Below are 24,492 nucleotides of genomic sequence, written 5' to 3'. Positions count from 1 at the left end.
TTTTAGGCAGAGTTAAGAGATGAGCTTGCCTAATTAAACGACATTTTCTAGAGGGAAACAGTGGCACACCTATGTTGTGCCCTCTAAGTTTCATGTGCATGCATCCCTCTGTTTTTATTCCTCTATTCACCACACCACCAACTTGTTTTGGACTCACTACTTGTTGCTAATTCTAAAACAATTGTATATATGCTAGATGTTTTAATCTAGAATAACACTCAGAGAGTGCATACCTCTGCCAAGGCCCAATGTTCCCCCTATGACACCACATTTAATTTCACTAGATCTGCATTTTTATTTGGATTTGCACCTAATTATAAAAGGCTTCTATCTGTCTCCAAAAGATTCCTGATGTTTTAAATCAAGATCTGTGAATTATTCTCTTGGAAAACTGGGAAAATGTTGACATCTTCTCTCACAATGTTAAAGATAATTGAAAAAAAAATAACACTCAAGCCACCCCCTGATCAGGATTTGCAGAAAACATGTTATGGTTTATTCCTGACCCATGCTGCATCCTTCCAGTAAGTTTTGTGGTAATCTGTTCAGTAGATTTCGCGTAATCCTGCTAAATATCAGACAGTGAAGAAAACATAACCTCCTACATGGAAGTAATAAATACTGATCTGACCGCTTTATTGTCGGCTCATGTTTGACTTTGATTTTCACACATGCCTCTGTTGGTGCGGTGTGAAACACAATCACACATGAGCACCCAAAGACCCAACATCAATTCCCATAGTGCTCCATTTTAAAGGATCTCTCTATCAATAACCCTTGAATATAAGCAACACTTGCAGACCAGCACACTGAGTGCAAACACTCACAAGCAGGCAGGGCTGGATGTTACAGCACATCACAGAGGGGAGCTAGCAGTGATACAGAGTAATGCTTTGGGTGGTGTATAAATGTGGGTGCCCGTACGAAGGTGTGCATGTGAGGTCGAGGCACTCCAGCAGTGAACTGCTCTGTTCTCATCGGATGGAGATAATTCCCTCCCTCCAGGGTTCAAGAAGTCACTAGATGGTGGGATGGAGAGATGAGAAGAGGAGAGTAAAAAAAGAGAAGATGGGATTTAGAGATCTGCACCTGCTGGGCCATGTTATACAGACCAAATGGGTCAGGTGAGGGCCAAGTGACGTCACTGCCCGGGGAGGGCAAGAAAGAGTGATGGTGAGAGAAAAGCAAAAGGAATGGCAGAGATGGAAAATACTCATCGAAATAAAGTATGAGAAATGTTCAATTATTTAAATCCTGTTGACTGCCACAGAGAAAGCACATAGCTACCCTATGGAGAGGAAAAACAAAAAGACAGGTAGGCTGTGAATGGAGTGAATACAGATGGAGGAGAGGAGATGAAGAGATGAATGTGGGGATAGATGAGTAGCATAGTGAGGAGAAGTGAGTGAGAGAGAGAAATGTGAATGATGGTGTACAGCTGGCAGCCTGTCACAGTCTCCAAGGTGTCTCCTGTCACCGTGCTGGCCTGCTGTCACACTCTAGTGGCCTGCCCAGAGCGCGCACACACACACACACACACAGACGCACACACATGCACACTCACACATACAGAGTACACTATGGTCATGAATAAACCATCCTAATCCATAGAGATTATACAGCAACTGGATGAGTTGGGAGATACAGACACACAGAGACGGAGCAAGAACTGATTCTCGGAACTACTACTTTCTGAGAAGTTAGGTTGCAGACTGTCATGTGTGTTATGGTTCAGGGGACTTTTGTACTCTTGGCACGGTTTTATCATGGGACTTGGTCCTATGTGTTTCGAGAAAAAAAGAGGTGGCGAAACTGTTTTACCATTAAACTCAATCAGAAGCAACTGAAAATATATGTACTACACAGATTGTATTCAAAGCTAGGCCTGGAAAAGCAGGATACACTTTGAAATATTCAACCGATAAATTGTTTGCTGCTCAAAGCCACACGCCCAAAAAAAGCATTAGCATACATTTCCTGTTTCCCGTTTGCTAACTTCTGACTCCAGTGATGCGCTGTGAGAGTTCAGGCAGGTTGGTTAGTGACAGACATGTACACCAGTCATTTCAATTGGTCCGTTGTGTTTATTATCGTCCTGGGACAGTGTTTCAGAATCAATTTACCAATCCTACCTTTAATTTGTGTATTCAAATATATAGTTTCCTACAAAAGTTATCACGAAATCATTCTGTAAGATATTTATTTATTCAGTCACCTTCTTTATGATTTCTACAATTGATAATCTGGGTCTTTTCATGGAACCTGAGTTATCTGTTATTTTAATGCAGGTTTAGGAGGATAGAGAGTACACATCCTCTTTTAAAGGCCTTGTGTGTGTATTCGTGCGACACTCACTGTGCAGTGGATGTGGACACCTACAGGAGACCTATTTGGTCCTCGTGATGGCTCCATTAGATCCCCAACCATCAGCTGAGTGCAGCGTATTGTGTCCATTATTCTCCATGTGCGTGTGTTCATGTGTGCGTGTGTGTTTGTGTGAAAGAAGTGGTGAGGCTTCCACTCTGACTTGCAGAAGGCAGCAGGTGGTGGATCTCACACACACACACACATATACACATAATGGAGGAGGCTTAAAAGCATCCTTCACAGGTAGGGGGGGGTGTATCTGACACCTGCTTGTCATTTACACTCTCACACCATGCTGGCTGCCCATTGGTTACAATCAGCACTTAGCCTTAACCTCTAACTGACCTTTTTAAGGTCTTTAAGAACTCTGTACTTGATAAAGTTGATAACTGCTCTAAGTAAAATGAAAGGCATTGTGTCTGGCTTAAGTGTGTGCATGGGTATGCTAGTGAATGTGTGTGTGTGCATATTCAATGGCAATCCAAACACACATGCACAGAGCAGCAGAGGTGCGGGGTTAGCATCAGATGTGTTGACATGTTTATCGCTGTCTGCCTTTAGTTCAGTGGAGCCATTGATCAGCGGACGAGCTGCTTGAAGTGATGGTGCTCTGCGTCAGAGGCAGCTGATGTGATGTGCCATCCTTTTGTCACATCGGCCTCCTCTAATCCCAGCCAGCAGGCCTCGCCTTTATGTGACTGCTGTTATGCCTGCGGTCGCTTGCAGAACTGGGGCTGTGCGCTCCGTGCATTTGTGTGTATGTGTGTGTGCACATGTACGTGGTTGCCTTGACAAATCTATTCAAGCCCCGGCCTCCCTGCCTCCATTGGTGGCGATGGAGGAGATGAAGGGTGAGGGAGGAGGGCTCTTTGAAAGACTCCACTCCTTCCCCTCTCTCCAGCCGCCTTCAACCCCCTGCGCCACAGCCCAGCTGACATCTTCCTCCAGACAGACTGAATGAATTAAAGGAGATACAATGAGACACTTGATGTAGCAGTCAAGGAGCCCCACTGCTTCTGTGCCGCTCTACACCGCTCTGCCCTCAAGCCCAGGCTCAGAGGAGAGCACATCTAGGGCAAAGCAGAGGATCTAAAAATACACAATATGCTACTGTTTACCGAGATGACTTGTCATCTTCCCCCAACACTGAACCCCTCCCTTCCACCTCCCCTCCCCTCGTGTCTCTGCTGATCTGTCTATAACCTCTTTGGCTCCTCGTATGCTATATTCCCTCCCACGCACCACACACACTATTGATTGACAGGGCTGAAGAAATGAAATATAGAGGAAGAGAGTGGAGAAGGTTAGATCTGTACTTTGGTTCATTTTCATTTCTTTTGATTGGACAGCAATGGATCACACTTGAGCCAAACTTTTTTTAATATCAAACGTTTCTGGACACTTAGTTGATCATATTTGATAAGGATTACATGGACCAGATGTTTCATCATAGTCATCTCGCGTAATGAGTTTCTATATTTCTCTATAAGCTTTTAGGAAATATATGACTTCGGGATAAAATATGAAGTACAGGTCAAGCAATATTCGAATGTGGCATTAACATTTGTGAGTGCACCCAGGACGCATTGAGATCCAATCACCCAGCACATTCAGTGTTAGTCTGGGCCATATACAATATGCCTTCATTCTTTTAGCAGTGTACAAGAATGTGTCCTGGGCCACGTTGAAGGACCACCTACTCAGTCCTCTGACCTGCTGCCTCTTCATGATGAATTAAAATAGTTTTTAATTTCTCACTGTTTCCCAAACATTCATTTATTTGTGGCCGACAGCACAATCATCATATTGATTTTCTAAATATTTCTGACAGTTTAAAATAAAGTAAAACCTTATTTCATTGTAGACCTGTGCACGTTGATTCGATCGGCCCCTCCTTGTCCCACTCCCTCACTCTCTCCTCCTTTGTCACACACGCACAAACACAATGGAGCCGTCTGTCATAGTCGGACTTAAAAAAAAACAAGACATTTTGTCTTTGCTAACAGCAATTATGTATGTGTTTATTTGCATATGGAGCGGGGATGTGAGAGCTGATCACAATTGGTCACTCGGGACGATAGCGGAGGCGCATTCTAATGCCAGGTGTGAACTGTCATACTTAGAGCTGGCCACTTGTGAGCGCATCATCAAATGCAAGACGCATGTTGATCCCAGGTCTGAACAGATGCTCAGTTTGACGTCGCTGCAGAAGCTTATGGACCTCAATTAGGCATCAAGTATGTTCAGTGTCCCTGTGTAATTCAATTTTATTTTTATAGCAACGTTATCTCAAAGCACTTTACAGAGCAAGGTTGAGAGAAACCCAACAGTTCCCTAATTGAGCAAACACTTGGTGACAGTGGAGAGGAAACAGTCCAGAACCAGACTCAGGGTGTGCGGCCATCTGCCTCCACCAGGATGGGTTGAAAAGAGAGGAATGGGGGAGAGATTGACCAAGTACAGTTATATAACGGTTATATAGCTGTACTTTAAGCACTTTCAAATTGTTATAAATGTATAAGTTGTTATAATTACAATAATAATAGCAATACCCGTTGTTATGAATGGCACGCAGTAGAGCAATTTCTTCCTCCAAGGCCCAATAGTTCCTTAAATTCAGTCAAGCTGCACCAAATTTCACACAAATATCAGTCCCCTCAGTGTGCATGCAAGAAATATTAATGGATCCACACTGAAATGTAATGGTTTCCTCCCTAATCCACACCCCATCCTTCCACCAAGTTTCATTGTAATCCGTGCAGCAGTTTTTGCGTCATCTTATTTATAGTCAACTAGCAAACATACAAACCAACAAACGAGCTGGGGGGTAACCTGCTTATTGTTAATCGCAGCAATCATAACAGAACCAATAAATAATACATATTTATTTATAAAACTATCTGTGTGTGTGTGATGTGGCCCTGGATTTTTTGCATGTGTGTAGGTGTGTGTGTTTTGATGTGGCTGAAGTGGGAGAGGTTTCACACATTTATCTATCCAGTCCCTCCCCTGTCAGGGCCTTGGGAGTCAGGGTCGCTGAGGGCAAAAATGCACAAGCGCGTTTGTGCTTTTCCGTGTGTGTTTTTGTGTTTGAAGGGTTCACAACACTACTCATCTTTGAGGAAGACCCCCCGCAATGCAATCACTGACCCACGCACACAAGCGCACAACCATACACACACTCAAACATGCACAACACTGTAATGGCTGTCGGGGGCCAGGGTGAAAGGAAAACAAGGGCAGATAAGGAATGATTCAGAAGGACGCCAGCTGCACATTCTAATCTCTTTACATTTTCTCTTTCTTCTATTGAACTTTTATCTTATCTGGGGAACGTCTTCTCCGAGCATTCCTTGTCACCCTCCCTCTTTCCCTCTCTCCCTTTTCCCTTGTTTTTGTACTAGCCTTACAAGCCAGAGCATACCGATCCACATTGCACGGTGATATGTTGTCTTCTGTCGACCAAGAGAAAGAAAACTCAAAGCAAAAGCTGTTTCGTAGTATTAGTAGTAACTGACATGGTTCATTAAAGTTACATTTGGTGTAACCAGGATGTCTTTGAAATAACTTACTAGGTAGAAAGAGGGGGCGCCACGCAGGCAGGGAGATGAAGACAGCAAAAAGTGGATAAAGAGGTCTTCTCTTCTTTCTGACAGTAGAGTTGTCAACCACAGGGGGGTTTGAGAGGACTAGGGGTGTTTGCAGGGGGTTATGGGTCAGCAATCTGGGCATACGCCCTCCCCCAGGGCACCAACTGATCCACCATGGTAGAAGGCCTCAGCTCTCCACCACAAACAAACGCCAAGCTGTCTGAGCAACATGTCACAGAGCTTTTAATTGCTTGTTGCTGTCTCTCTTTCTATTTCTCTCTCTCCGTCCCTCCCTCCCCCTCTCCACCCATCGCTCTCAGCCACACACACACGCTCATACACACACTGCTTTCTCGCTCATGGTCCCTCCCGTTCTGCTCCCCCACCTGTCCCCCTTTTCTTTGTCTCCCATGCCTCCTTCGCTTTCCTTTCTTGTCCGTTTCTTTTTTTCTTCTTTCAATGTTACTTTGAGTTTCAATTAAACCTGCTTTGTTTCCATGAAGTACAGAAATGCTGCTCATCAGGAGGAGATAAAAGAAAAAAATCCTTCCTCCTGTTGTGTTTCCATCTTTGAGCATACATGTGTGTTTGTGGGAATTAAATTGGAGAATGCCACATATTAATTTCCCAATCACAAACCCTTCATATGCCTGGAGTCATCTATGTGGAAGTGTTTACAATCTTTTGTAGAAGCAACATTTAGCAATAATGAGAAATCTTTTGAGTTTTTAACTGGCAATCCCTGTTTTTTCCTTCAGCACTGTTGTAACTGGGTATCGAGTTCAGAGCCTCTGGACACGCCGCTGGATCCCATGCTGCCAGACTGCCCCCGAGTCTCTGCAGGTATCAAACAAACTGTGTATAAACACACTTCAACACTGACAACACGATTACTCAGTTTCTACTTCAGCATAACTGGTTGCTCTCAGTGTAAATACAATCGTATTATATAGTAATCCAAGCACAGTAGTTAGCACGGCCAAAGGTTTACAGTCAGAGAAGAAAAGTTGATCATGGCTGGTACTACCATGGTCATTGATGTTGTCGTCAAATTAAATGAAATTAGTTTTTACTGCTGATTTACATGGTCACTCATATACAAATATATATATTTAAATGTTCAAAAAACATTACTATAAGTTCCTTAAATATAACCTTAAGAAAATAGTGATTTCTCCCCTGGAAGACAAAGATGGGCAAAACAATTTTAGCACTATATCTCTGGTCATAGTTTAGAGCAAAATATATCAACTTCACAACAGGTTGTTGTTTCTACTGTAAAATGTGCAGAGCAGAAATTACAAATCACATGAGCACAAATAAATTCCACAGTGTTTGTTATAGATCTGTGCTCTATGTGTTCATCAGTGGTGCACATCTGCAGATTATCAGGTTTCAGTCAGCGTGTTGTGTTGATGGTTTTCGTTCTTGTGCGCGTATGTGAGTGTGTACATGTATTTCTATGCTTGTGTGGACACATTTGTGTACATGCGCACATGATTGTGGGTGTTGGGTAGATTGCAGGTCTTGGTAGGGCTGATTGAGAGGGATCATTGTCAGAGAGACTGAAGCGGCGGCAGATTATCTTGAAACACAAACACACACAGAAACAGAGGCTGTCTCTCACACACTACAGAAATGAGCCGCTTGATTTTGTTTCTATTTCTGTCTCTTTTTTTGTCTTGTGCCCTTTTCCTCTTTCTTTTTCATCATCTACTCTGTCTCGTATATTCATTAATCCTCTCCTGTGGTGTTTGGCTTCCTGTCCCTGTGCCCTCTCGCTGGTTGACTGGCCTTGATGATGTCACGGCCATCATGAGAATGTGTCCTTAATGTTGGATTAGAGATGAAAGCTGTAATCCTCGACATGACCGTTGATAAGAGATGATGATTGCAGTGTTGTTTGAAGAGTGACCCACATGCAGGCATGCTCACACAGGCACACACACAGAGACACAAATGGAATATCAAGCTTGGAAACAGGAAACAAAATATATGTTGCAGTTATTAAAGCATCCGTTTGTCTTGTTTACTTTCTTCTAACACCCTAACATGCCCAACTCTTTACCTGATGTCCTGCACTTTGTCAGATTTAAGCCCTTACTTCAAGGTCTCCTACTTTCCTGAAGCTTTAGTACTCTCCCTCACTTGTACGTCGCTTTCGATAAAAGCATCTGCCAAATAAGTAAATGTGCAGGTGTTATGTTTAAGCATTGGTTTTTACATGTGTGCGCATAAGGTTCAGCAGATCCTGCTTTGAGATTTTATTCTGTTCAAAGCCCCTCATTGACATCAGGGGGAATCTGTAGGCCATCTTACACATGCTCCACGTGTTGGCGAAGACATCTCAAACACTGCTATCTCATCTCAGCTCACTGAAACACCATGTTCCACATGGAACTGTGTGGGTGGGTGGCCTTAACATCTACCAGTGAATCAGCTCTTTAAATGTCATCCAGCCTTCAATACAAAACCCATATTGTATTTCATGTTCAAATGTCAGTTTTTTTACTTTGATGTTTTATGTCTCTTCTCTGTGACTGCTGCCGATCGGGAAGCAGCAACCTTTGAGCCAAGATACCCAGGTCTACTTTTTGAAACTGCTGGCATGCCTGACATTGTCCTAACACAGACCTGTTTGACACAGCGTCCATCTGTATGTATGCACTATTGACTTGTGCTCTATTGACTTTTGCTACTTTAACCGAGCTGAAAAGATCTGAGTCTCTGGCCTGTTAACAGAGCTGCCAACTCAGCTTGTCTCTGGTCTTTTGGTGGCAGCTTCCGATGTCAAAGGTTGACTCTGTCGTCTTTGTGTCCTTGGCAGCCTGGCAGGTTCACAGGCAGCAGCAATTGTGGCGAGAGTCACAGCAGAGCAGCAGAGGTGATGAGGTTGAGGGAAGGTTGAGGGAAGCCTGTCAGGGCATCGAGGCCCAGCCCTTCAATCAACACACACACTGCCCCCAGCAGTCACCTCTTGTGCCGCCATGACTGCTGTTGTCTGCGTTGCTATGGTGGCGTATGTGAGTGTCTCTGTAGGTGGGGGTAATCAGGGTTGACCATAGGTCCCACAGCAGTAGAAAACAGGCCGGTGACTCCTTGTTGTCATGCATGTACATGCACATATGCAGACACACATCGCAGTGTGATCTGCTGCTCTTGTGTGGAGCCAGACAGAGCCGGGCCCGGGGCGATTCAGCTGCTGTGGAGAATGGCATGTGATCAGACACACATAGGAAGATGTCTTAAGGCTAAGAAAGTATTGGATGTGTGCTTAGACACGGGCACTGGGACTGGTCAGGCAGCATGATGGGAAAATGGGTTGAAGGACAAGTCTTGCCTTTGCTCTTTTTTTTGTGTCTCAGCATCTGTTCCTCTCCCATTCCTTACTCCGCTCTGCCTCCGACTTTTCCTATATGTGTGCCTCTCCCCTCCTTCGCTTGCATCCTGTCTCCCTGTGTGGTGCAGTGATGATATGATGATTATGTTCTCCATGCTGGTAGAGTCTTGGCAGAGGGAGGTAGGGAGAAGTGGATGCAGAGCTTGTCTGTTATACTTAATCATCTGTAAAGCAACGGCAGTGTACCAGCATGGTTCTCAGACTGAAAGGACCCAGAGAGAAGTAGTAGGGAGAGTAACATGTAGTGTGGGGGTTTACTAAACACTCCATTTCTTGTTGTAAATGTGATAAAACCTGGACCCATTCCCTTCGTATTTCACTGGCGAGCTTCCCTCTTTCTTTCCTTTTATTTATTTATTTTTTTGTTAATCTTTCTTCTTTTCACTCAGTTCTTTATTGCCATCATGCATAAGGAATTTGTTCCCCCCAAAGAAGGTCATTGCTCTGGCGTTTGGCAGTGGCCTGGCACACGAGCAGAATTTTATCAGTTAGGAGCACACCAAACACAGGCTAAATATGCAGATAAACTGGAACCGATCTCCTGCTGGAAAATCTCCCTTTGTTTGTGTGTGTGTGTGTGTGTGTGTGTGCGTGTGTGCGTGCGTGCGTGCGTGTAGTAGCTTCAAGGCTGCCGGAGAAAAAAGTTAGTCAGTGGGGTGCTGGTTAAGTGGCAATACTGAGGCCTTCCTGAGATGTAATCATTCTAAAGCTACGCTGCTGTTTAGATGCCAAGATAAACAAAAGATCGGTGAAATACAATGACGACAAATAGATGAATGAAAAGAGAGAAAAAAAAAAAAAAAATTCTTGTAACGGCCTCCTCTTTTTTTGTTGTTCAATTTATTGACTTTTTTCCAGTTGAGATTGATGATCAGTAAAGATGCTATTTCAAAGGTGGGAAAACTCCCTTTGCTAATAACTGACACACACATTCACATACACACACATATGTACACACGTAAGCGCACACACGTGCACACAACTGGGTGATTACTCATTGTCCAGGCTGATTATTAATTACAAAGGGAGAGCTCTCTGAAGGTAAACACTGATTAATGGCTAACAAAAGTAAGTTAATGTCTTACCTGTACTTTAATTACCAACCCTGCTCTGTTACAAGCATCCCAACACAAGGCTGTAATTAACCCTAATGGACTGCAGAAAGAGACTCACTTTCATTTTCTTTCACAACATAAAAACACCACTGTATGTTCTTTTGTGAAGTGCCCACTTTTCTCTTTCCTACTGAGTTTTCCGTAATTAAAAGCGGATTTAGTCGGAAGGACGTCTTGATTTTGGTATGTTGAATGAAAATAATTATCTAAAAAACTGGCGGAATAGTGTTAATGAAATGCCAATAACTCCTGCGCAGTGAGGTTACTCTGCCTTTCTCTTTCCCTAAGGCTCATAGTTCAGTGACAGCATGAGACAGGCTAACACAGCACACACACACAAACACACAGTCACGTGGTTACTGTGAATTTACTCCGTTCTTCTGTAGGTTTGACTCGACCGTTACCTTCACCTCTCTGATCCATGCTCTGCTGACCATGAAACACCTCTAGCTGTCTGCACCTCTTTACCAAACACACACACACACACACACACACACACACACTGTTTGATTGATGTTTGTGTTACTTAACTCTTGAAGAGGAAACTCAGGCCCGGTCAAATTAACCTCACACCCTCCGACCACTGTTTTTTCAGCTTGGTAAAGTGGAAGTCTGCTGTCTCAATGGAAGATCACATGAGTCTGTCTGTCATGAGTCTCTCTGTGTGTGTGTGTGTGTGTGTGGCTGTGTGTGTGTGTGTGTGTGTGTGTGTGTTTTCACATAATGTGTCAGAGTGTTTTCTTTGTCTGACTGGCACACGTTGTGCTAGTGTTGCAGGAAATAGACAGGTAAACTCTAGTGAACTGGACCCTAACCTTTGACCTTGATCCACTGATTTTCGATCAGGCTATTGTGTGGGTCACAGTGATGACACTATCACAGTGTTGTGGAAAATCCTGATGTCTGGGATTAGTTATTTGTGAGGAACTAGTAACGTTTTGACATGAGTATACTATTTGATATATTTCCCTATTTTTCCTTCCTACTGAGTTTTGTGTTTCGAGACTCTAAAGGGACAAGTGTAGTTTCAGAAGCTTCATGTTCTGACAATACCAAGGGGACTAAACCTTCAGCCACTCAAAAAAAACAACAACAACAAAAACCTGGACTCTGGAAAAAAAAGAGGACTTGATTTTACAATAACCAAGATGAACTATATCACAGGGTCTCTGACCAGGTGTATTTATTTATTTCATCTTTGGATGCATTATATGTAGACACTTGATAAAGGACAATTTTAGAATCAGTGCATAACTACATAGAAAATGAACAGATTAGATGGGCGTATATTACCATTACATGAGGTTCTTCTGCAGTAACAATCAGTAGAAAACATGTGAGCCAGCCTTGATGGATTCCTGTGCCGAATCTTGATTTTATGTCTTAGATGCAACATTGCCCTCAGTCTAGTGTCCGGTCAAGGCATTGTCCCGTAGTGACAGGGCAATCTTCTCTGTCCTGAGGGTTTCCATCTCTTATGGATCAAAGACCTGATCACTTTGATTCAATTCTAGACGTGTGTTTATTGTTTAATGTTTATTGATCTATTCCAGTGCTTTGCTTTGTGTTGAACCATCTTCATCCAGATCAGAATCAAAGATATGCTGACAGAGTCGATAGACGAGCCCTTACTGCACGCCCAAGACAAGGGTGTTTCCATCTCTTTGTCTGAACTGACAAACAGGAAGAAATGAAGTTGATCAATATGTCAAGCTAATGATTATACAACCTTGTCAAAGCTGAGCGTGATATAATTCTTCAGCAGTGATGTGAGGTGTATGAAATGTTGAGTGTTGCTCGTCTTATTTGAGTCATGACATTTCTAAAAGCCATACTATGGCAACATATTTGTGATATATTACATGCAAACTATCATTGTTTGATTTGCATTCAACTAAAGGAAGCACAAAAAAGTAGTCAGGGCAGCTTGAAAACCTGGAAAAACAGAAAAAAAAATTGCTTTGATTTTATCTTGTCCTGGAAACATATTTTTTCAAATATTTTGTCCTTTAAAACAAAATTTGAAACAAAGAAATGATTTAACATTGATGAATTTTCAGCTTTTTTGAATGCATCCCACCTTTTAAATTGGTGAACTTGCACTTGCTGTTTGCGACCCACACTTCACATCTTGTTCAAATTGGTTGATTTAAATCCACTGTAAAATATCAAAGGCAGGTTTGTTACCGTTGCTGCTGTTGTTGGCCATCAGCTACATTTACCTATTGATATATATATATATATATATATGTATCAGACATACGCAGGCATCCTGACAAAATGTGAAGTTCGATTCATAATCACATCTCATATGCAGAGCACTTTAACAGTTTAGGCTATTGTGATTATGCTAACTAGAAGCGTGTCTGGAAAGCCCAGTCTGTGGTCTTCAGTTCACCCCTGCACTAGGTAAACTCTATCCAGGAGGCATTTTATCCTCTCCTCCTTTCTCATACTCTACCCATCATCCCGGGGAAAAGAAGAAAGGGGAGAGACAAAAAGGGAAAGAGCCTGGCATGCATAAATGAAAGTTCAACAAGGTTCAATGAAACACTTATACAATTTGCTGCAATATAGTGGGGTTTTATAATCTCATTATCATCTTAGTGCCAGATTTGCCCATGAGGGCTGTTCCGTATTCACTCTTATTAGCTCCTCAGATTTGTCCATTTGTCCTTCTGCTACCCGCCTCGCAGCCAATCACTGGGACAGAATCTCTCATAAATACCCCCGCCTTCTTGTTTTATCTCAACTTTTTTTCCTCTCTCTTACTGATCGCCATACCTCCTACTGCTTTATTTATGATTTTTTTTTTTTTTTTTTTACATTTACTTGCTATGGGGCAAACACCCAGAATTATATTCGCTCATGTGCTAATAACTGTACATATTTCTTTCGTTGGAAGTTATTTCCCTTCAAACACATCTGTATCCGCAGTATACAAGCCAATTTATTGTATATGTTTTGACTTTAGTCCAACTGATTTATAATTTAAGTATTAAAGTCCAGACACCGGGAGATTGTCTGAAACATATTAGAAACTAAATTACTTTGCTTATTCTCAACATTTCTTCATGCCACATGCAGGAAATTTCCCTCTGTGTATTTGTTTACTCCTGATGTTATTTATAAATTGTATTTCATGTTAGAGGCCAGGCTCTTTCCTCTCTGAGTATGCAGGGTCAGATGGGGGAGCTAATGTACAGGGTACAGTAGAGCAGGCCACAGGCTGCTTTGAATCCCCAAGCCGCTTAGCTGCTGTGGGTAGTGTCCATCCTTGGTCACTCAGAGGACATCCCCAGATTAGTGCTTCACGGACATGGATCTCATTTGCCCATATGGCCTTTTCTCATTGAGTCAATATAGGCTCTAATCTTCCCAGCCTTTACCCCTGACCTCGACATGTGGCAAAGTACTTAGAAAAAAAAGAACACACAAACCATGCATATACCACATTCGATGGCTGCAGCATCAACGAGATCGAGGACGAAAACGGACGTGGCTGCATGGGTTTCTTATACTTTCCCAGTTTTATTTGTGGTGTCATCAAAAAGCAAGAAAATTCCATAATAACAACCTGGGCTCTTGTGGCAGGAGGCCGGTTTTAGGTGCAGTCCCTGGTGTTGAATTAATCCAGTAAGCCTTAGTGGGGCACGGCAAATCCTTACCACTGCTAAGATTATAACTCTTAGGAATCACCTTGATCCCATAGTCTCCCGGTATCACCGTGCCGCCATTAACAAGTCATCAGCTGCCACCCAACAAGTGTCACAGTGTCTTTATCCATGTACCAATACCCACTCTGATATTACTGTTCATCATTATTGGCATTGACCTTGTCTGTGAGAGGATAAACAAGCCACAGAGGTTAACGTAACACCTTCATAACAGCTTTATTTATTTATTTATTTTACTTTTAATTTGTGTTCTGCATTCAATACATTCAATAATATAAATGTTGGATAGTAAAGATAGTAGTCCTCGCAGGTGTTGCCACTAGGTAGGAGAAATTAGCTAATAGGATAAATTAAATTAGAGCAGATAGAGGTTAATATAATGAGTTATGACATGCTGTAGTACATGTACTTACGGGATACGCTGCAAACATTATAGAATATAGCAACTTCAGGCATTTAATTATATTGCTCTTCACTCTTGATTAGATTTTATAATGTCAACAAGTGTTTTAGTTCGATTTTTATTCTACTGATCTTCAATTGTACATTTCTTTGAAAATGTAAAATTGTTATGGGTTCATGGGGCCAGTTCATAAGGTTTAGCTGTTAATTAATACATACACACACACTTTATGCCCAACTGCTGGACCAAAGAACCCATGCTGAGATTCAACATCTGGAAAAGCCAATCAATTTAATATGTCAGTGGGATGTGTGTGTACACTGTAAGCATGTGAGAGCAAAGGGTTCAGATGTCTCTCCTGCTATTTTAAACCCACTGCTCCTGTTTAGCTAAACTTCTCTGATATATCGTGGCAGCAATGTTACCCCCTCGCTTCTCTTCTGCACAATAAGCCTATAATTAAATGCACCTTTAATCAAATTTATGAAATAAAAAAGGAGCAAATGTGGAAACTGTGAGAATATCTTTAGAATGCATAAAATTGTCAAAGAGATGATTAGAACGTTCATCCTTGAAAGTCCTTGAGTCACAATGAGGCTCAAATTTTAATTTAAATTTGTCTTTTTTTGCACAGTGAAGAAAATTACATCTTATTTCTGTAATTATGTAAACAAAAGTGATGGTAGATTCCACGACCATCCAGGTTTTGAATATGCAGCAGTGACCTTGGATCCTCCCCAGTGCTCCTCGTTGACAGATAAAAACTTTATTAACCAGCCGTCTCCAGGACAGGAGAGAAACCGCCCGTGAAACCGATGTACGCTAGTATTAAAGAAATGTGGCAATTAGAGGATGATGTTTTCTTTTCCCAGTGAAAGCACCGAAGAGTAGAATAATACTAATAGACTCAATAAACACAAGTAAAAGACGCAGCTTGTTTGTGGCCGAGGAAGCAGCAATTATAAAGTGCTTGGAGAGTTGTTGTGCTTATTGTCTCGAGAGTAATGAGATAGGCTGCGCTGATCCCTCACTGATGCAATGGCTCCTAATCCTCAACCCTTTTTTCCTGCTTCTCTCGTTTATCCAGCAACATCCCCTGACCGTCGCTGGCCTGTCACTGCTCTGGACAGCTCCTCGTGACCTTTAACCTGTGTGTCAGCTGACTCTCCAGATCTGAAAGCGGTCTGGTTCTGAGTCTAAGCATTGGTGCAGTGCAGTATAGCAGGTTTTCCTCAGTGTGCAACTTAGTGGGTTTGTTTTACCACCAAACCTCTTTACAAAAAAACTGCTTTGACATTTATGTTGGTCTCACTTGTGTCGGTCTTCTGATGTGATTTTGTTTCTTATGCTGAATTGACTGACACTAGTGGAGTGGCCGTTCCAAACATACCTCTTTGGAATGAGCTGTTTGCTTGGCCTGTGGCGATTCTGGTTGCAGTTTGTCTTTCTGAAATTGCAAAAGTGACCGGCAGTAATTCAGCTGTGACTTGTAAAGACTTACTGAGTCCACAGAACCCTGAAGCTGCACCACCGCTGCTGCACAAAAACCCCTGTTCCCCGATTTATTCAATGTTTGGTGAAGCTCAACACAATAGGCAGAACCCTGAACTGGAGAATCAGTTCCTGTCATTGCTGTCCATACTATTAAACCTAACCTTGGATTAATTCTCCTGAGGCTCTCTAACTGTATCATCTGTTACAGGCCATGTTCAACCATATTGTTTAATTGGGTGAGCCTTAACCCAGGAATGTCTGCAACTATCCCTACATGTACTCAACCACACTGGGTGTATATTCACCCAAGATGAGGAATGTTGGATGTGTAGACATGTTATCTGGGTGACCTAGAGTCAGACTGGCTATCACCTCTGTTAGCCTCTTAGGGCTAAACTTCAGAGCCTGCGGAAAAACACCGCTCCTGCCTTCCCCCTGCCTCTGCATCAGTGTGCTGGTCAGCCAGCATGTCCTCCTACTGCTGGGCTCACCTCTTATCTAATCAACATGGACAGGCCTCCTCTCCACATACACACACACACACAACTGCATGCATGCTTTCAGATTCACATGTGCACGGACATGCTCAGAGATAGCCCTACACATGTAGACACACTTAGTGATACACCCCCTCAAAGAGACATGCACCCAACAACACATATACACCCACATGCTGATAATGACAGACAAACTCGCATTGATCGTTGCCCGCTCTGGTTTTCCAGATAGGACTAGCTGTTGCAGTGAGATGTGTGAGTGGCCCACAGGGCAGTGAAGGGGGTCTAAGGCCAAGTGGGAGACATGCAGATTAGGTAGTGGAGGGCGCCACTAGGTAGGACAGGGGGGCCTTAGGGCATTGAGAAAATAAATTGGTCCTGAGTGAGAGAGACTCCCCTTTCCCATCCTCAAGCTCAAGTCGTCTGACTGCTCTGCAGCTCTGCAGCTCTGCCCCTCCTTCTATCCACCTTCACCCAACCTTGCCCTTTGTTCAAACACTAAGAGAATCCCCAACTGCAGATGAGACCGTTTGTCTTAAATCTAACCTTGAGATGCAAAAGGCTAGGGTCAGTGCTCTGATCCCAATTCCATCTTTGGCACCATTCTAATCCCCTTTTGTTTGGCTTATGAAATGCTTTTTCTTTCAGAGAGCATGCCAGCCGACCTTCTGATGTTACATAGTGCAACTACCCTTTGCCCCGAACCCAGCCCTCTGAACAACATGTGGCCAGATAACAAAACCCTAAACAAAAGAGGTAGCTTGCCAGAGCAGAAGAAAGGTGGGGGCTCATACTTTGTGTCTGAAACACTTCATGAGTGCTAAGTGAGGTTGGCACCAGCTGTTGGAGCGGAGTCGAGGAGAATCAGGGGGAAGTGAATTGCGTTTGGCACCAGGCGGCTATCAGGCAGTAATTAGTATAGCTAACATCCCAGATGAAGGAGTCAAGTCTAGGTCAGGGTAAAAAACTTCAAGGGTCTTAACGGGTAAGGGTTGGAGGCCAAGCCATGCCCCCTCCCCTCCCTGAATATAAGCTCATGCCGTGCCTGCTCAGATTTGCTGAAATCTGTATTGACCTTTGACCTTGAGGTGTTGCAGCCAGTCACATGTCAGACTGGCTCCTGTGGACCACGCTGAATGTGTTCATATTAGATTATCTCAGTAGTTCCTACTCGACCCGGCCCAACTCTGAGATTTAGTTTTACACACGATGAAGCTCTTGACATAGATGTTACATTACAGCTTAAACCCATGCTTGGCATTCCTGACCTTCTGTGGCCCCAGGATCAACCTCTTTCTGTCACACAGACAGACCCTCAAACCAATAAACATGGAAGCGAATGCATGTACAGACAAATGAGAGAGAAATGGATTGTTTTTTACTACATTTCTGGAAATCACGCTGTAATCTCTTCACATATGGCGAGGTTGGTGTGAATTTTCTGTGTGAATATATGTGTGCGTATGGATGGGTGTGGGGGTCACTGTGCATTCATTCCTTTTTCCTTAAAAGACCTCTAATCCTCTAATGCAACCATAATCTCTTTGAATACACAACAAATCACATGATAATAAACATAATATGAAAGTGTTTCTTTCCAATGACAGGGTCCACCAAGTATTTAATCCAATGGTCTAATCGTAGCTGACACTCGGTTGTTGTTGTGTTGACAATATCATAAGGTTCATGTCCAATCTTGGCCTCTAACCTAAACACAACAGGAGGCAAAATTCCCACCAACAAATCCAACCTCATTGCTGACATTTGAACCATGATTAATAATGCACAATTCACAAATGACATGATTCATGTATGATGTTATGTGTTTCATAAATTGTAATCAGGGATTTTCTATATTTTCTTACATATCAAATAATTTCCTCTGAATAGCTCTGGTCTCTAAGGAGCTAAAGATAAACATGGTTCTGCTGCAAAAAAAGGTTTGAACTCCTTGAACTTTGGTGCATTTCATTTATTCACTGTGCTATTTGTGGTGCTTTTCATCTCTTGTATCCTGGCCTAGTTTCTGTATCTTGTTTTCAGGAAAACATGAGCTAAGCTGTGGTGCACAAACGAGACAGCCATTAGATCACTGCACTGTAGGTCTGACCCCTGACCAATTAAGTCCATTCCCCAACCCCTAGTAAACCCCTCACCCCAGCTCACCACACACCTGCCCGCCCCACACCCTGCCCCGTCCCTGTCCCTTCTTGGAAATGATATTATGGTGTTTGGATCATCCTCCTTGTCTCCCTCCATACTGTAATCCGATTTGCTCCTTCATGTGTTGGTATTCACAGATGGTGTGTGTGTGTGTGTGTGTGTGTGTGTGTGTGTGTGTGTGTGTGTGTGTGTGTGTGTGTGTGTACATACTTGATACTTGTACTTATATCTTTGTGAGGACCATTTTGAGCATAGTCCTTATAGACTGAGGATATTTTGGGATATGTGACGACATTTTGGCCTGTCCTTACTTTTTCAAGACTGTTTCAAGGTTAAGACTTGCTCCTATGGTTAGGAATAGGATTAGGTTAAGGGTTAGCTGTTAAGGCTTGAATAAGGAGTTAGGGACTGTATTTCGACATTGAGTGTCCACAACAAGATTTCTATGTTGTTGTGGACATTCAACTTAACAATAAGGGCTGGTCTAGGGGGGAAAAACCTTGGTTCAAGTTGGAAATATGTTGAATTCATACTGTTGGAATTAATGTTTAATTCCAACTGCTAAAAATAGTTGGAATTAGACATTTTCTTGTGATGGTTATAAAAGCATTAATGGGTAAAGAAGGCCTTATGTCTGTGAGGGTCTTCACAAAGATAGAAGTGTGTGTGTGTGTGTGTGTGTGTGTGAGTGTGAGAGAGAGAGCGAGAGAGAAAGAGAGAGACAGTGCGAGTTGGTATGACACCAAGCTATCTGTCCCCATTGTCTCTGTCCCTCTCGTCCCTGAGAGTCATGCCCATAACCATCCAATCACCCTAATGGGTGTGAAAATGTAAATGCGAGTAATATTTTGGGTCTTGTTCACCCCCCCATCCTTCACTTTCTTGCTCCACCCCACTGTCCCTGTGTTTGCAGTAATGAAAATGTTAGGCTGAATGAATGAATGAGTGTGAAATGGAGTAGGGGTGTTGCGTGTGGGGAGTTGGGTGGCAGTTTGGATGGGGGATGCAGGGCGGGGGGGGGGGGGGGGGTTAGCCAGTGAGTCATTGTTGAAGCCCGGGCAGAAAGACAGAGAGAAAGCGCAGCAGGGTGAGAGGTCCTTGGCAGTAGGTGGCGTCTTGACGTCCGCATTTAGTTCCAGCTGAGTGCCCACAGTGGGCATGGCCGCACAGCCTTCACTCTGACCTCTCAACTGAGGTCCACCGCTTGCCTGTTTCCACCACCCCTTGTTATTTATCCCTTTCTTCTCCTTCTAGAACCCCCCCCCCCCCCCTTCTCTTTGTATTTCAGAAATGGCTTCATAACAACCAAAACAGAGATGTATTGAAATTGATTTGTCAAAGCAGTGGGCTGGGCTTATGATCATACAACCAGTGGGATGCTTTTTGAGTTTTTAGTCTTTTTTAATCCAGTGCTATCTTTAATCCAATCAGTCACCTCTTAATCAAAATAGATTAAGAGGTGATTGATTTAGGTGATTTTTTTTTTGTGATGATCAAAAAATGTTCATGGGATTTTCTCATTTATGTTTTTATGTTGAACAATTAGATACGATTTTGAAGTAGGTAATCAACGAGAATACAAACATTCATATGTACATAAAATTGATCATTGTTCCTGTGGTCACTATTCCTGCGTTTTTGTTCTGTAACTAAAATATTTTGACATATCTTGTTTTAAATATTTTGGTCATTACATGTACATAAAGTTTTTCAACAAAATGAGATTCATAGAAAAAGTTTCCTTATACAATGCACAACAAATTTTGTGCAAGACAGTTTTGAACAGTTTTTTCTTTACCAATTTAAAAAGAAATAGCTATAGCTCTCAAAGTGGAGGGTATACTGAGCTGGGATTGCAGGGTTTCTCTCCTGGTATTATCTCCCTCCCCTACAAGGCAGCACCCTTGACACAGACTGAAAATTGTTGTCAGAGTGTTGCAGTCTGTTTGGAAGCAAAGGACTTCTAGTGACAAAAGCTTCTCTCTTTCTTTGGCACATGTCTACCTCTTATTTAACCTTTATTCATGTCCCTCTTCTCTTTACATTCCTCATTTGTAGTCTACTGTTTTTAATTTCAAAAAACAATTTCAGCTAAATCTTTTTTCAAATGCATTACTTCCACAAGCATGGAGTGTGTGTCTGTGTGTTTTCATTACCTGATATACTTTAAATATAGAAATGTCGCAGTTATAATTTGATAAGAATGAAAAAATGAGCTTGTAAAATTGTAAATTCAAAACCATTATTGGCAAAATTGCCTCACATAATTCTTTGCTAGTGCGCTTATTTATCTGTTCATGTTTTAACCATACATTTCGTTATGTATAGATCTAAAATAGCTCATAAATTCTTAAAATATGTTATACTGTAACTGACTCACATGTGTTATTTTTAATTGAGAATTACCAGAATCAATTAGCTTTTTAGAATTTAATAGTTGAATGCCATACCAAAACAATGATAATTAAATTGTCTTTGAAACTAAGACTAAAATTGTTGTGAACCCTTTTAAATGACACACTTCATAAATTGCTTCCATTTCTTTCGTCAACTTAAATGCTTGTTTTTAGAGGCTTTTTTTTTTTTTGCTTTTTCAAACTAAATCCATAATTTTGGTTTTTAAAAAAAAGTTATATTCCATTTCTGGAGCTCGTCTGTTGTGTGGCTGTAGAGACATCGAGCAGGGTGGGCACCGGGCCAACCCAGGGAGGGGTCGATAGATCTAATATGGGCAAACGCTCTCAGACAAGCAGCTTTTGGACGGCCTAATGAATTGCACCTGTATTGATCTCCATGGGAAATACTCACATGATACAGGAATAAAAACACTGGATTGAAGGGAATGGAGGAGGTGGAGGTGAAGTTGTTGCTAATGTGGAGGCGAGGGCAGGCGTGTTTGTGCAGACTATGTCAGGATGCAGATAGCGGGATCAAGATTGGGTATTGACGAGATAGGGGGGCTGGGTGACTGAGCCACAGAAGCTTGAAATAAACTGTCGGAGGCACATGGCCAGTCATTACAGTGAAGCCGCCTGGCCCTGCTCAACCTTGAGCCAGTCGATAAGCTATTATAACCATGCAAATTGTGGCCAAATCAGAGACCTGACATATTGGTAATATATTCTCGTGCAGCCACCGGGTTATGCATCATTATTGGGAGCCAGCAACAATATGCATTATGCTCCTGTGTTGTTTGGTGTGGAGACTCATGAGGGGAAAACACTGCCAGACAGTAGGACAATCATGTAGTGAATGTGTGTTTTGGGGGCACTAAATGTATTTATTTATGTATTTATTTTTTGGTAAGTAAAGCTCTTGTGCCATTTCTTTTTCTCATTTTCTTATCAGACTTTATCTGACTCCACCTCTTCACCCCCACCCATACGTCCCCTGTCTGTCTTTTTCTCCGCTTCTCCTCTCTTTCAGCGGGACGGCAGCCTGCCAGGTCATTTACTCTCAGTGACAGTGTGACTCTTCCAGCAGGCCAGAGTTTGGATGATGTAATTTGGGCTAAAGGCTGTGTAAACACTGCTGTGACCTTGGTTTTAGATTTGTCAATAGGGCTGGGTTGGAGAACAGAGGAGAGGATTGTGTGGGATTGAGAGCAACATGCCCTGGCTATGATAGCTGGAAGTCTCTTGCTAAATGACTGATATGATAACCTGCGATACCTCGGCCTTACCTCTGACCCAAGCTACACTACTTTAACCATCTTCCTGTACTCCTCTCTCTCATTGTCAAAGCTCTGCGATCACCTCTGCTCCTCTGCTTTCTCTTTGATATTGGAGAACTCATTTTCTCTCAAGCTCTTATTGCCCTCTCCTCGTGTTCTCTCTACCCTTCTCTTTTCTCCTCTCCGACCCCACTCCTTTCTTCTTTGATAGCAGTGACTCTGCCCGGCTCTGCACAGCTTGTCCACTGTCTGCCCTCATCTTCTCTGCTGTGGTGCTTTGCTCCGTTTCTTCTGTCATCTGTCCTGCGCTGCTCTTCATGAGCTCCAGAGGTCAACACAAGTAAACACTGGCCGACAGCCCAGACAACACAGACCTATTGATCTGGTTTGGTGGGAGAGGTGAGGGGTCTCCTGGTTGGTCTCGGGGAGGGTTACGACCTCCAGGTCTAGACTACGATGTTCTGAATCCTTCATTTCAGGGAGGTTAGGGTAAATGGAGTATCAGGCCAACAGTCCGTCAATATTGATCTGCTGAGAATGCCTGAGGGCTGCCAGGGATGCAGGTGTATGGCTTCAAAATTTGATCCAAAAAAATGTGAATGATATCATACACAGGGCAGTACTGTGTACAGCTGGAATATCATATTATTAAAGTTGTTATCGCAGCTCAAATATTGTGGTCATAAGGCTTTTATTTTGGATTTTAGAAAAGGCGGTTGTTAAAATTGTTGTTTAAAATGATTTCTTCTCCATCTGTTCTTTTTTCCTTTATGATGATTTTATCCCACTTACCGAATACTATCCCCACTGCATGCAGCAATATTCATATCTGCTGTAGGAGCTGCCCAGCCTGGAGCACATAATACCCATGATTCCCTCTTTAACCTCACAGATAATCTCCATCATCTTCTCATCTTTCACTGTAACAGTGTTGGATACATCCGTACTCTAAGTGCAGAGGCAAAGTTCAACTTTAAAATTGAAATTCTTTTATATGATGGTGGACAAAAAAGAAGATATACTGTTACATACTGCTGCAGGAAGAAGAACAAATAAAATAAAATGTTCTGCACTTCACCCTGTTCTGCAGAAAAAGAAGGTGACCAGATCCCTTTTCATTTCTTGAATAAACTAAATTATATGATCATTGGAAAACCAACACCACAGATAAGGAGGTGGAGCTGTTCCCCCTATACTTCCAACCCACCCCGTTCACTGGACATCACCCTAGTGTTGATTGTATATTTAAACAACATGTGGTCAAAAAAACAGTGGGCTAATGAGATGCATCACTGATCTGCTGGGAGGTTTAAGGCCAACAGGGTTAGTGGCTTGCTGGTCCACAGCCATGGTTAAGGCTGAGATCTCATTGTTAATTTCATATATGATGAAATCGATCAAAAGCCCACGGCAATAAGACTAACATAAATCAATATCAGAATGTAGAATATATCAATATTGAATTTTGAGGTACGATTTTAAATCTTACAGTAGTTGGGACTAAAGGACTGAAGAATTAATGTTGTCACAGTGGAGTAGGAGTCTGCTGTTATGATACTCTGTTTTTGACCTTTCGCTTTAGGAACATTATGGAAAACCTTCATTGAATCATATATTTTTTTAGCGTGGAAATTCCTCGTACAGCCTCCATCCCTTCTTCTCGCTGTTGTATAAGCATTAGCCAATGTCCTTTGTCCTGTGTACCAACACTGAAAACCTCCTGGCAACATTTCCAGAACCTCGAGATGTGGCCTTCAGTCGTTTCAAATGCACAGTCCTGTGGGCTCAGATCATAAGGGTCGGACATCAGGGCCTCTCAGTGACCATTTGAGATTGGAGCCTGTTCCACTTCTCAGAGTGGTGCAGCTGATACTTGAGAATCCACAGATTTGTTGCACCAAGTTCTGCGAGCAATGGTTCGCAGATGGGCAGCGATTAATCAGAGAGGTAACTGTGAAGTAGTTTGCAATTAAACTGGAAAGCTCTGAGGCATGCTAATTGAATCAGAAAATTAGCGACAGCTCTGTACTGAGCTGTAATAGGCTAGCAGCATCCTGCGGCAGGTGCTAGCCCACTCAGCTGTGGAACAAGGTATTTAAGTCACATTAACAGC

The 24,492-nt window shown here is 42.6% G+C and overlaps 1 protein-coding gene across 5 annotated transcripts in view; it reads left to right on the top strand.

The window, feature by feature from the left end:
• The window catches only part of arb2a (ARB2 cotranscriptional regulator A), a 150,384-nt gene that overhangs the window by 101,057 nt on the left and 24,835 nt on the right, over nt 1-24,492 (top strand). For all 5 annotated transcript variants that reach the window (XM_069523913.1, XM_069523914.1, XM_069523916.1 and 2 more), the window contains exon 10: nt 6,716-6,800. In XM_069523913.1, coding sequence (XP_069380014.1) covers nt 6,716-6,800 — 85 coding nt within the window. The remainder of the gene's footprint in view (nt 1-6,715; nt 6,801-24,492) is intronic.

Source organism: Paralichthys olivaceus, chromosome 4 (assembly GCF_024713975.1).
Source record: "Paralichthys olivaceus isolate ysfri-2021 chromosome 4, ASM2471397v2, whole genome shotgun sequence".
Classification (NCBI taxonomy): Eukaryota; Metazoa; Chordata; class Actinopteri; order Pleuronectiformes; family Paralichthyidae; genus Paralichthys; species Paralichthys olivaceus.
The sequence above is the reverse complement of the archived record's forward strand: the minus strand, read 5'-3'. Positions and strand labels throughout refer to the sequence as shown.